Source organism: Paroedura picta, chromosome 5 (genome assembly GCF_049243985.1).
Source record: "Paroedura picta isolate Pp20150507F chromosome 5, Ppicta_v3.0, whole genome shotgun sequence".
In the NCBI taxonomy this organism is placed as follows: Eukaryota; Metazoa; Chordata; class Lepidosauria; order Squamata; family Gekkonidae; genus Paroedura; species Paroedura picta.
The window spans coordinates 17,113,481-17,126,692 of record NC_135373.1 but is presented as its reverse complement, the minus strand read 5'-3'; the positions used below and the strand labels follow the sequence as shown (position 1 = coordinate 17,126,692).

At 42.7% G+C, this 13,212-nt stretch overlaps 1 protein-coding gene across 3 annotated transcripts in view; it reads right to left on the bottom strand.

Moving 5' to 3' along the window:
- PRDM9 (PR/SET domain 9) overlaps nucleotides 1–9,906 on the bottom strand; it is a 52,426-nt gene extending 42,520 nt beyond the window's left edge. For all 3 annotated transcript variants that reach the window (XM_077336710.1, XM_077336711.1, XM_077336713.1), the window contains exons 1-4: nucleotides 9,568–9,906; nucleotides 7,511–7,634; nucleotides 5,883–5,990; nucleotides 3,610–3,683 (exon numbers count right to left, since the gene is read on the bottom strand). In XM_077336710.1, coding sequence (XP_077192825.1) covers nucleotides 3,610–3,683; nucleotides 5,883–5,990; nucleotides 7,511–7,634; nucleotides 9,568–9,810 — 549 coding nt within the window. In that variant the 5' untranslated portion in view covers nucleotides 9,811–9,906. The remainder of the gene's footprint in view (nucleotides 1–3,609; nucleotides 3,684–5,882; nucleotides 5,991–7,510; nucleotides 7,635–9,567) is intronic.
- Nucleotides 9,907–13,212: the final 3,306 nt, after the last annotated feature.

The following is a 13,212-nucleotide window of genomic DNA, read 5'->3' as shown; positions in this document are numbered from 1 at the left end:
AAAATGTTTGCCTATGATATACAGAATATACATGGCAATGACTATCAACATAATTGTTAACCATTGTCAGTCAGTTTATTTGCATGTAGTCATAAGCCTTTACAGAATGAATTAAAATGATTAAACCTTTCAAAACATAATACAAAATAAACAATACAAATTAGGATAAAGCTACTAATCATAGAATCATAGAATTATAGAGTTGGAAGGGGCCATACAGGCCATCTAGTCCAACCCCCTGCTCAATGCAGGATCAGCCCAAAGCATCCTAAAGTATCAATTAAAAATATTCAGATTGTATATGACAAAGTAGATATTTGCTCTCTTTAGCCCTTATTTTCTTAGCTGCAAGGACAAACAATAACATTTTGTGGGTAATAAAAAAATTCATTATCTAATAAGAAAGTGAGCTTTTCCTTATCAGATTGGCCATTTGAACCATTTAGTAAATTAGCAAGAATTGTTTTCCTTAGTTTGTTGCATAACAGACAGGATAAAATATGGTGTGGAACTTCTCCACAACTGAGGCTCCACAAATACAGAGTCATTAACCTTTGGATATAAATTTCACAGAAAGTTGCATCATTTTCTCAGTCACTGCTGAAATACACTAGCAGCTGCATTCCTAAATTTCCCCTTTGATTGTTTGTATTATAAACTAGGTAGCGGTGGCCAAACTGTGGCTCTCCAGATGTCCATGGACTACATTTACCATGAGCCAGCATGTTGTTGACAGGGGTTCATGGGAATTGCAGTCCATGAACATCTGGAGAGCTACAATTTGCCCACCTTGAGTAATTTCATCAGCTTAAATATATCTTGTATTTCTGCCTCAATAATCACCCTTTAAATCAATTCATGTTCTTTTCAAAATCAATCAACAATTTTAATAAAATTAGAAGCAAGCCTTCTATTCCTACCCATTCTCCCATCAAAACAGTTTTATTTGCAGCAAACTAAAGAGCATTCAGCAATGTAATACTATTAAAGTTACTTCCTAGCCTCTGAAATAACTAAGAGGAGAAAGGAACTTTGAAAACCTCATAAGAAAATATATCAATATCTAATAGCAGAAAGTCTTGTGGTACCTTAATGGCTAACTAAGAATCTTGCATAAACTATCATAGATTAAAGGTTACAATGATATACTTGAAGTGTTAACCTCAGTTTAGACCACAGTTTTTCAACCTTTTGACCATGGACAACCCTCTGAAGTATTGTTCAGGCTTTGAGGACACGGGGAAATGATGTCAGGGGGTTCTTGATGGCCTTCGAGATTTGGCCACTGTATGACACAGACTGGTGGACTGGATGGGCCATTGAACTGATCCAACATGGCACCTTTTTTGTTCTTATGACTGGGGCAGTGATGGTCTTATTCTTGGTGCTTGGGGGCCAACAGTGGGAGGGATTCTGGAGTTATAGCCCTGCTGGTGGACCTCTTGATGATCCCTGGGATTTGGTGACTGTGTGACACAGGGGGCTGGACTGATACATTATGGCCTCTCTCATGTTCTTTTGGTTAGCTGGCAGTCCACCTGGTGAATATTCCCAGTCAGGAGCGAGATTGGCTTCTGCAAGAAGGTGAGGAGGAAGAAGGTGCAGCGAGGCTCTAGGCTTCTGGCAGAGGGAGGACACCTTATCCTGCCCAGAGAAGTCTTGCCTCCTTGCTCAGCCTTTAGCCACAGCATCTTTAATCCATCTCAGGCACCTTTTCACTGAAGAAGAGCAAATACTGCAGGTATTGTTCTGTTTGTGAAGCATAGGAGATCAGTTTGTACTGAGATTGCCAACCAACCCCCCCCCCTCGAGTTTGGCATCTCTAGCAATGTGTGAAACTGTCAAATGTAGGCAGGAGTGGGTGGGTCTAATAGATATGTCAATTCTGGTGACATAGGAAGAGGCCTGGGAACCCCAATTTCTGTGATGGGAAAGCACCAGTGTGTAAAGCATCATTAATAAAATAAAATGCTTGTTAAATAAGAAATTAGTTTCATTTTTTGTGTGCAATATGCTATGTAGCAAACCTTTCCTGGGCAAAACAAGGAAGTATTCATCTCAACTGTCAAAGTCCATCATGCAAAGCAGCTGTCATCATGCAAAGCAACTGTCAAAGTCCATCTCTTGAGGGAAAATGATTTCAGTGATTTGGACGTGTTCTGAGGAGACCCCCCCCAGGCAACACCAGGAGACTAGCAATCTTAGGACCTGAGAATATGTTTTCTCAGGGTCAGAAATGGCTGCCAGGGCAAAGGGAATCCTGGGAAGAAAGGAATCCTCATGCAGGCTGTGCACAGTCCTTACACTGGATTCACGTGTAGTAGCTGTTGACTAGTGATGCCAGCCTCCAGGTGGGACCTGGGAATCCCCTGGAATTGCTGCTAATCCTCAGATGACAGAGATCAATTCCCCTGTAGAAAATGGCTGCTTTGGAGGTTGGACTCTGTGGCATTGTACCCCACATATTGTCAAATATGCCAGCCTACAGGTAGGACTACCTACGTTCTTCCCTGCTATTGAAGTATACAATGGGAGTGGGAGGGGGGAGCTATGGGCTATTAAGAGACAGCCTCTTCTCTCTCCCCTCCCCCCATCCACCCTCCCCACACAAGCCCTGTCTTCCTTTCTTTTTCAAGCTCACCAGTTTTAAGCTGAACTCCCTCCCTCCACTGGCTCTCTGCCTTTTTTCTTGCTATGGAGCATACAGCAGGAGAGCAAGCAGGGGGGACAAGCTATGGGTGGTTAAAAGCCAGCCTTGTGTTTGTCTGTCTCTCTTCCCCTCTCCCAGCCACCATCCTCACACAACCCCTGGCCCTCTTTCCTTCACAAAGCTCACCAGTTTTATTCAGAAAAATGCCCCCCCCCACACACACACACAGGCTCTCTGCCTTCTTCCTTGCTATTGGGGCATGCAATAGGAGAAAAAGCGGTGGGAGTGGTTGTGGGCTATTAAGAGCCAGTCTCCTGTCTCTTCCCCCCACCCTCCCAGTCAACCTCCCCACACAAACTCTGGATCCATTTTCTTCCCAATGCTCAGTTTTAGGCAGAAAAACAGAACCTCCTAATAGCACTGATGGAAAGGAACATTCTCCATGGAGCATAAATACTAACACACAGGTTTGATGAGGACTGTGAACAGGGGAGAGACTGTAGGAAATTTAAGATGGGAATAAGTATGCAGGCTACACCTCCTCCCAACCCGGGAAAACCATCAGCCGACTAAACCACTCATGCTTGAGGGGAAGGGGGGGATGAGGTAAATGGCCAGTTCCCAAGCCTAGCTAAGGCAACAGGGGAACTGGCAGGGATCCCTGGGGGTCTGCAGACCTCCAGCTGGGAAACACTGGCTTTGACTCTGAAACATTTGAGCCCCAAGCTGTCTGAAAGTTTGTATAACTGCAAACCGAAACCCAAATCATTGGACTGAAAGGTAATGTTTCTGAACAATTAGCTCAGTCAAATAAAATCTTAGGACAGAAATTATATACCCCTGCCATTGTGAGTGTCTTTTTTATATGTCAGCAAAATGTTTCTCAAAATTAATTAGCTTCTATGCAATTCATTAAAAAAATTACAAATATCTTGGGGAAATTTTCAGTGAGGTCTTACTTGGTCATGGTTCTGTTTTTTTTTCTTTTCTTCTTTTCGGCTATTCAAATTACATGAAGGTCTAAAAGGTTTAACTGGTGATAAAATGCAAGCAATTATTTAATAAAATAAGCACATTATGCTGAAAATATAAATTTATGATAAACCACAAAAACAAAAAAGTGAAAATGTATTCCGATCAGATCTCTCATATTTTGGTTAAAGCCAGTCAGTCATATCGAGAAAGATATAGTACTATTGTTCTATATTTGGTGAGTGTTTAAGACACAGCATATAATGAAGCATGTAACGAAGCATCATGTCTACTACTTTTAAGCAGACACACTTGGAGGTAGGAGTTTCCACCAGAATAATGCAGGGAAGGTGTCAGAATTGCAGATTTGAAAATAAACCCCATTGTGTGAAAGATGATGGTTTATTCAAAGAGACTCTCTGGACTTACACTGACCAATCTGACCTATACAGTTCAAACCCCAGTTCTTATTCCCCCCCCCCCAGCTTCCCGCCTTTCCCAGACCTGTTGAGATTCACATTCCATCCGGACATAATACAGAAAGATGCAGGTGCCAAACTGGGAAGCCAGACAGGCCAGATAACAAGCTGCTAGGATGGCCTTGAGGAGCAGTGCCTAATTCTACAAGTGATACAATAAGCTAAAGCAAGGAGCACATTTCAAAATGGTTACACTTCGGTTCAAGATACAGCAATCAATCATGGCAGCAATCTTGGGATTCTGATAGAAGGATGTTTAATGCTTTCATCACCTATAATTTCTCTCCAAATTGTTTCCTTTGAAAGGTTCCAGATGTGTCTGCATGAATTTTTTCCAACTAGAAAAAGATGCTTAAAAGAGGCCAGGAAAAGACCAGGCAGGCATTCATATGGCAGCAGGGCTAATCCCCATTTCCACATAACAATATTGCCAGACTGGCCCCCTCCCAGGCCTGGCATGATGTAGGGCTGGGTTGCCCCATGTTCCCTTAGCTGCCCTAGTGAGGCCCAGGCCCATGTGGATGCAGCTCCTCCCCAGCTATGGCATGCTGGCAGGGACGAAAATGCTTCATGGAGCCGCAAAGCCAAATGGGGCATTTTTTAAATTTGCATTATTTGTTCAATAATGTGACAATCAGGATATCTATGCATCTTAGTAGAAGTGGACTTTTAGTGGTTATATAAAGAAAATACAGGATAGGGCACCAACAGCTACTAAGTAAGATGTGCATAGGTTCACACTCCTGTCAAGGATTTTCTTCCTGAGGCAGCTGCATCGGTTGCCAGTTGCTACCTGGATCCAGTTCAAGGTTCTGGTTTTGACCTTTAAGGCCCTTCATGGTCTGGGACCCACATACCTCAGGGACCACCTGTCGCCCTATGCCCCCCCTATGCTTCCCCTTGCGTTCTGTGGGTACCAACTTGTTGGGCATTCCAGCCTGAAAGAAGTGCACCTGACCTCGAACAGGGCTGGGGCCTTCTTGGTCCTGGCCCCTACCTGGTGGAAAGAGCTCCCAGAAGAGCTGCAGGCCCTGCAGGAGCTTTCAGTGTTCTGCAGGGCCTGCAAAATGGAGCTCTTCCACTAAGCTTACGGTTGAGGCCGGGGCAGCAAGGAAGATCTGATTGGGGGCCCCCTGGTGTTAGGTGGCGGTTTGGCTATACACTATCTATGGCCCCCTCATCCCACTCCCTCTATTAGATGTTTTATTAGTTGCTTATTGTGGGGACAGGAGATTAGTTATACGGCCATGTTTTGTGGTTTTTCTTGATGTATGATTTTTATGTCCTTGTATTGTTTTAATGGGCTTTTATTGGGGTTTTATTATGAACAAATTTGTACCCCGCCACGCGGGAAATAAATCAAAATCAAATTAATAATAATAATAATGGCTAGGGTTTGTAAAGTTTCTTGCAGGATTTAGCAGGGTGAACAACAGAGGTCAGGAGAAAAGAAAAAGTGACAGCTGTTTTTCTCACAGTAGAATTCATAAGGTTAGAAACAAGATAAGAAAAACTGTCTTGCATAATTTATTTAAGTTTCCATTACTACCTATGGCCTAGATAGACATTTAATACCCAGCAGATACATTTGTGGAGTAAAACAGAGTACACTGTAACTATTTAACAAACAGAATTTATTCAGGCTCCCAACTAAATGTCTGAAGGATACAGAATAACAAAATCTATACAGTTTTTATACATAGAGGTATTTTTTCAAGGGAGGCTTTCACCCAATTGTTCCATATGTCTTCTTATACTAAAGAAACACAGGGATTATTTACCTAAAGGTTTTGGTGTCCACTCTTCATCTGACTCAGAAGATTCATTCCCTGCAGACTTTCGGGACTGCCTCACATGGTACATAAATGATGGTTTAGGAGTAGGAAGACCTAATAAAATGGACTGAGGGTTTGTTTTGTAATTTTTTAATGTTACCATACTGAAAAGAATGCTTCCACAAAGGTGTTCCTAACAGAGGCTATGCAAAGTATGATCACTAGCACTGCTGTTATGAAGTAAAGCCAGACGATATCATTTCTACCCAGTCTGAGAAATTTCAGATCTATCGCGAACTACTTCTACCCTTTAGCTATGTGAAATATAATCTCTCTGATTATTTAAACAATATAGAGCCAACAGCTGAACAGGGATTTTGGAAGACAAGTCTAATTACCATAATAAAAGGTAAAGGTATCCCCTGTGCAAGCACCAGGTCATGTCTGACCCTTGGGGTGACGCCCTCCAGCGTTTTCATGGCAGACTCAATACTGGTTTGCCAGTGCCTTCCCCAGTCATTACTGTTTACCCCCCGGCAAGCTGGGTACTCATTTTACCGACCTCAGAAGGATGGAAGGCTGAGTCAACCTTGAGCCAGCTGCTGGGATTGACCTCCCAACCTCACGGGCAGACAGCTTCAGACACCATGTCGCTGCCTTACCACTCTGCGCCACAAGATGCTTAATTACCATAATAGAACACTGCAAAAATTGTTTAATGTGCCTTATAAATCAACTTAAATATACAAAGCATTTAAAATATTATTTTACATATCCTCCTCAACATTCTAATAAACTAGTCATTACTGCTATTATATTGATCTAGTTATGAAGTTTAAAGATAGTAGCTTATTTAAGTCTACCAAGGGAACCCATATTTGTACAGGGATTTGAACCCTACCAAGCACAATTTCAACACAAGTTCACAAGTCCACATTTATTTATTTATTCATTCATTCATTCATTCATTCATTCATTCATTCATTCATTCATTCATTCATTCATTACGTTTGAATACTACCATCCGTAAGGCCCAGGACAGTTCACATAGAACAGTAATAATAATAAATTATCTCCTTCCCCTCAGTTTGTTCTCCAGATTTTACCTTTATTCTAAGGTGACCAGAATTAAGAGAACGTAAGGCGGGACGTGCCGTGGCAGCAGCACGGCCTCCCTCCCTCCATCCAACTGGGCTCACTTTGCCTCCCACAGGCTATCCTGCTGGCCGGGGGGCAGGGAGGGAGGGAGGCAGGGAGGGGGCTCTGGCCGGCAGGTCTTTTGGGGACCCGTATGGGACCTGGGACGAAGTCTAGGAAAGCGTGTGTGTCCGGCGTGAGTCGGGACAGATGGGCAGCTTACTGTATTCCTAATGTATTTACAAAAGTTGATAATATATAATAAATTATGTAATTCAGGTAAGAGCTATAATAATGTAAGCGTATGGCATGCTTGTTTCAGCATGTGGTAGCCCACCTATATAAAGGTGGTTGTACTTCAATACATTTTTGTCAAATGTTAACAAATGCAATAAGCTTTTTGCAGGATCAATTTTTTTTTGCAAATAAATGTTAAAAGGTTTCAACTATGTTCAACTTCTTTTGCATTTCCTTTCATTTCCAGTAATTCTTCTCACCTAGTTCAGTCATAAACTCATAGTTCTCTTTCATGTTTTTATAGCGAATTTTCTCCCAATCTCCCATTTCAGCCCACTGATCTTTGGGGAAGTAGATGGACAGCTCTTTAAAAGCATCTTCTGCCTAATGTAAAGGAAGGAAAAGAGACATTAGTTTGTGGCTAAAGATTTTACTAAAAAATATTTTGCAAGTAAGCTCTAAGAATATTATTATTATTAATCAGTATACCAATTACATTTTAAGCACAGATTGGATGTGCAATCAATTAACAGAGGTGACAACTGAGACAAATTGGGCAATTCCACAACTGTTAAATGTAGCATACTTAGTCTATGAAGACGCTATGTTCTGGGCGCTCTGCATGACATTGCCATCCTCCCGCGTATGACCAGCCAACTGCTCACTATATTGGCCCAAATAGTAGATTCACCAACCTAAAAAGCGCTATCCCCAGCGGACAACCAGCAGGCCAGCAGCAAAAGAAATGTATGGAGGAAGCACTACCCCCGCTTCCAATGTCCCGCCCTTGCACCCGCCTCCCTCTTCCTTTTTCCTGGGTGACAGGAATTTTTTTTTTAATGGAGAATAGCTGGACAAGCATGCAGGCAATGCCAGAATTCCCTCCCCTCTAAAGTTGTAACACAAAGCATGCCTCTCTAAAGCCCCCCCCCCCAAAAAAAATCAGGAACATGACTAATTATCATGATTCAATAAGGGGTGGTGTTCAAAAAACTATGCATCTATGATTGTACGCATATGAGTTTAAATGGAGAAGTATTAATTTAAAAAAAAAATAGTGGGCATCACGGGACCTTTAAAACATGGAGAAAGGGGATTGGCTGCCTGGCTTGATTGACAGGCAGAAGAGAGTTGCATATAAAGCATGTTGCTCTCTTCCGCCATTTACAGCAGCACTTGTGAAGAGTAAGAAGTGCAAAAAGGCAACAGAGAAAAGCGAGACAGCAAAAAGGTGAAGAGTGGCTGGGAGGTGTGATAATATTTAGCACTACACCATTTAGCTGGCATGATGCTATTTTTCCCGATGTGCGGAAGTGCCTAAAGTTGCTACGTAGGCTGAAGAACTACACGAGTTCATGTACTACTGAACAAACTTCGCTGGAAAAGTAAATGTGATAGCTTTTCCTTCATTTGTACTCCAAATTAATCAATATTTTCAATATTAATTTGCACTAAAGCTGACTATCCAATTGAAACTAGTGATTATTTAAAAATTAAATCTATAACACTTGAAGAAGCGTAGTAAAATTTGAGTCCAGTAGCATCTTTAAGACCCACAAAGATTTATTCAATGCCTTGAATAAATTTTTGTGGGTCTTAAAGGTGCTATTGGACTCAAATTTTATTGTGCTACTTCAGACCAACACAGCTACTCAACTGAAGTATGTATGCACATGAAAACGTATACCCAGAATAAAACTTTGTTGGTCTTAAACATGCCCTTAGACTCAAACAAACACTAACAGTGTTTGTTTTTAAGTCTTTTTTCCTCTGGCATATTATTGTAACAAAGAATTCAAAATACATGTTTCACTTTATTTCAATGAATTGCTGGTTAAAAATGAATCAAAACCTTATTTGGTTAGCTACCTTTATACTATCTAGGATTTCATTACACAATTCATAATTTGCAACAGAAAATGTACCCAGGTGCAGGATTTGAGGAGTGGTGACAGTGGGGGGGCAATACACCTGATACACACATTTAGTTGATCTCTGCTAGTCTAACTAGCAACCCAGAGATGAGCAGGATTAACAGCAGTGGCATAAATCAAAACAGCAATCATTACACTAATGTGCAAACCTTACACTACTTGTCTCTTCTTGTTGCAATAGCATTAAACAAGCCATGGGCCAATCTACCACCTGCACAAGTCCTAAATGCTCAAGCCCTTCTCCTGAAATCAGAACTTCCAGGTTTGTGGGGCCCTATCTTGCAAAAGCTACACATTTATAGTTCAGTTCTAAATTCACTACAGTGAGTGAGTGTGTTTGGGATTACAATGTCAATCTTATTTCCTCTCAGATTTCCCCTCACCTTGAGTTTCTGCCCCTTTTTCTTATTTGTCTGCTTTTTGTCTCTCTGTGTGGAACTCTTGTCCCCCAAGCTGCCTTTTCTCGTACCTGAGACCATCCCATCTGCCTCAATGGTTTTTATTAGGAGAAAATCAGGAGAAGCCTCACTGGCCTCATCCTTCAAAGATTTTTCTCTCAGATTCCTTGGATCAGTCTCTACTTTCTTTTTTTCTTTAGTTTCTTGGCATTCATTTATTATTCCCATACACCTTTCAGCTCCAGTTATGCCTGAGGTCTCTCCCTTCAGCTCCTGGACTTCAAACCTATCTAAAACATCTTCCCTCAACCCCGGAGCATCTGCCTCGGTGGTCATCCCCCCCCCCCCAAAAAAAAAAACAGATTTCAATCCCTACTGACTCCTTTCCCCTCAGTTCCTAAAGCTCAACCCCAGTTCAACCAGCTCTGCTAAATCCCTCAGCTACCCTCCATCCTAACAGTCACCACTATTCTAAGCCCAAATTGGAAACTCTCCCCTCAGTCTTCTCGGAGCCCGCCAAAAACAACCGACCAATCAGCGACGGGCTCTGGCAGATGGCAGCCAATCAGCAAGCAGCGCGGGAAAACAAGACGATAGATCGCCCCGCTAGCAATTATTACCTCGGCGCTAGGGAAAGGGGGCGGGTGGAAGTAGGAGGAGGATCTTGTCAGTTTTTAGAATGGAAATGGGGGAAGTCTCCCAAAAGGAATGGGGTTCAGCGTCCTGAACAGACAATGAGGGCGGGGTAGAAAGAAGGAAGAGGCGAACCCCTACGGGGTGTGAGGGAGGGAGCCCTAGAGCTCAGCTTAAAGATGGTGCAGCTTTTAAAAGGGGGGCATGTTCCTCTGAGCGAGTGCAAAGTGCGTTACTCCTTATTTGCTACAGACGGATCATCCTTGAATGGCAGAAGAGTAAAACTAACCTCTCTACGGGAGTTTTTGGTGCATAAATTTCCTAAAGGAGCGGGGGGAGACCCCAGAGAACGAAGCAGGAAAAACGAAAGGCTCTTGTAGTCTACCAGAATAGGCGTTTCGGCAGGAGCAATTTTATTCATCCCCATGATAAGCTTCATCTGCCGAAGTTCTACTTTGCTTTGCCCTCCGTAGCCACTGGGTGTCCCCACAGCATTAGATTAATAAACCCCAGTTAATATTGAGTGGATTACTATAATAGCAATTTGGGAAGGCAGTCAAATCTTACTCCTCTTCAGTGACCCCTGTTCCAACAATAAATTAGGATGCATGATCCCCCCCCCCCCCCAATATGCTTCTAAAGCCATCTTTTTCTTTACAATAAGAGCCAGCTCCTGACCCGAATTTAGCTGTGGAACAGAACTTGCTCATCAATTTCCTCAGTAATAAACCAGGAAATAGGCTAGAAATCTAATTTGTCAATAAGAAAACATTGATCTGATCGTCTCCTTAAGTATTGCAAGCCTCTCTGCTTTTCTGTTATAAAAATCTCCACAGTTTACAAGGTCTGGCAATGATGTCACTTCCAAAATATGATTAATTTGACTGCTATTCTCAGGTTTAACCTGTCCCAGGGTCCCTAAAACTTTTAGCCTGTGGGCAGCTTGGGAATTTTGACACAGGTTTGTGAGCACAATCATAAAATGGCTGCCATAAGAGGTGGAACCAATTACAAAAGGGAAGCACGCCTGGCCTCGACCAGGGCCAGGGCCTTTTTGGTCCTGGCCCCTGCCTGGTGGAATGAGCTCCCGGGAGAGCTGCGGGCCCTGTGGGATCTTCCATCGTTCCGCAGGGCCTGCAAGACGGAGCTCTTCCGCCAGGTTTATGGTTGAGGCCAAGGCTAACACCTATGCCGCCCCCCGGGATCTGGGATTGGGATTGGGACTAGGAACCATCAGGATCCCCTCTCCACCTACCAGTAGTGGGAGGGGGGAAGTTGATTTGCCGATCTTGCCATGCTAGTTAGTTAACTAATAATGTTAAAACTGTAGTTGTTGTTTTAATGGATTTTAATGGGGTTTTAAGATGTTGTAACCCGCCACGAGCCGCAAAGGAGTGGCGGGGAATAAATTGAATGATGATGATGATGATGATGATGATGATAATGATAATGATAATGATAATAATAATAATAATAATAATAATAATAATAATAAATGGTCAGGGTATATGGTTATGTATAATTCTAATACTAATTCAAGAAGGTAGCCATGTTGGTCTGAAGCAGCAGAACATATTTAGAGTCCAGTGACACCTTTATGACCAACAAAGTTTTATTCAAGATATGAGCTTTCACGTGCACAAACACTTCCTCAGATACAGTGTGCGTGAACACAAAATCTCATACTTTGAATAGAACTTTGTTGGTCGTAAAAGTGCCCCTGGACTCTAAATTTGTTCTAATAGTAACTCCTCAATATTCTGGTCAGAAACTGTTTAACATAATGGGTGATTCCGCATGACTTTAATGTAGCAGAAGGCTTGCAAACTGTAAATGCTACTAATTTGCAGTTCTGCAAGACATCGCACACAATCTGCAACACTCCCGCAACAGTTCCGCGAAAAGCGATTCGTTGTAGCGCTTCTAGTGAAATCGGGAAAAATGGATTCACCCTGCGAAAAGCGCTACACTCTTGCAAACAATCTGGAACACTAGCGGAAAAGACCTGTGCGTTCCCATTGTTGCGGTTCCAACAAAGTGCCTCCCCCTGGCTGTCTCCTCCGAACTTCTGGCGAAGCAATCGCCATTTTTTTTCCCTCGGAGCGAGCAGAAAGCAACGAACCAGCGAGGCTTCATTCACCCAGCGAGGCTTCTCCAGCTACAGTCCCTCCACAGAAGTGCTTTAAAGCTTCCCTAAGTCCCCAAGCAAAACACAGCCCCTTGTTTGCAAGTTCAGTTTATTTTCGGCTGAAAATTGCGCCCGTGCGGGGGGGGGGATTTTTTTTTTCACTTGGGGGAGTGTGGTAACAATGACTCACCAGCTCACATGCCAGCTAGATGGGTCTCTACGTTAGGAAGATTCAAAGCATATTCGTTGCAACCTGTGTTTTTCTTTTCTTTTTTTTAACCTGTGCTTAAAGGGAAAGGGGCTTTTCTGGAGCCTGATAACAACTGCCCATTAGCTGTTCGTTTGATTGACGGCCAGGGGCGGGACCAAGCACAGAAAAAATCGCTTCCTTTCTAGCGATTTTTGCAAGACCGGAAACCTGTGGGAAAGGAATTAAACGCTACTGGATTCCACTACAAATGCAGGTATGCGTAACACCGAGATTCCACTTTTAAAAATAGCGTTTCCGCTTAGTAGAACCAATTGGCAACATTGGTCCTTGTGCGGAATGGGCCAATGTCTTTTCATCTGCATAGCCAGTCAGAAGACTTGCTGGGCAAAAGTCCCACCTCATCCTGACCACTTTCTAAAAGCAATTGTTGTTGTTGTTGTTATTTAATTTATTTCCAGCCACTCCCAGGAGTGGCTTATGGTGGGTTACAAAGTGTCCAATAAAAATCCCATTAAAAACAGGACAACAAAATCATAGAACAAAACTAGAACAAACATGGAAGTAATTCCTCGGTCTCACAACCCCCCAACCAGCCTCTAGTAAGGGGTGGAAAGAGGGGCCAAGATAGCAAATGGCCTAACCACTGCCTAACACCAGG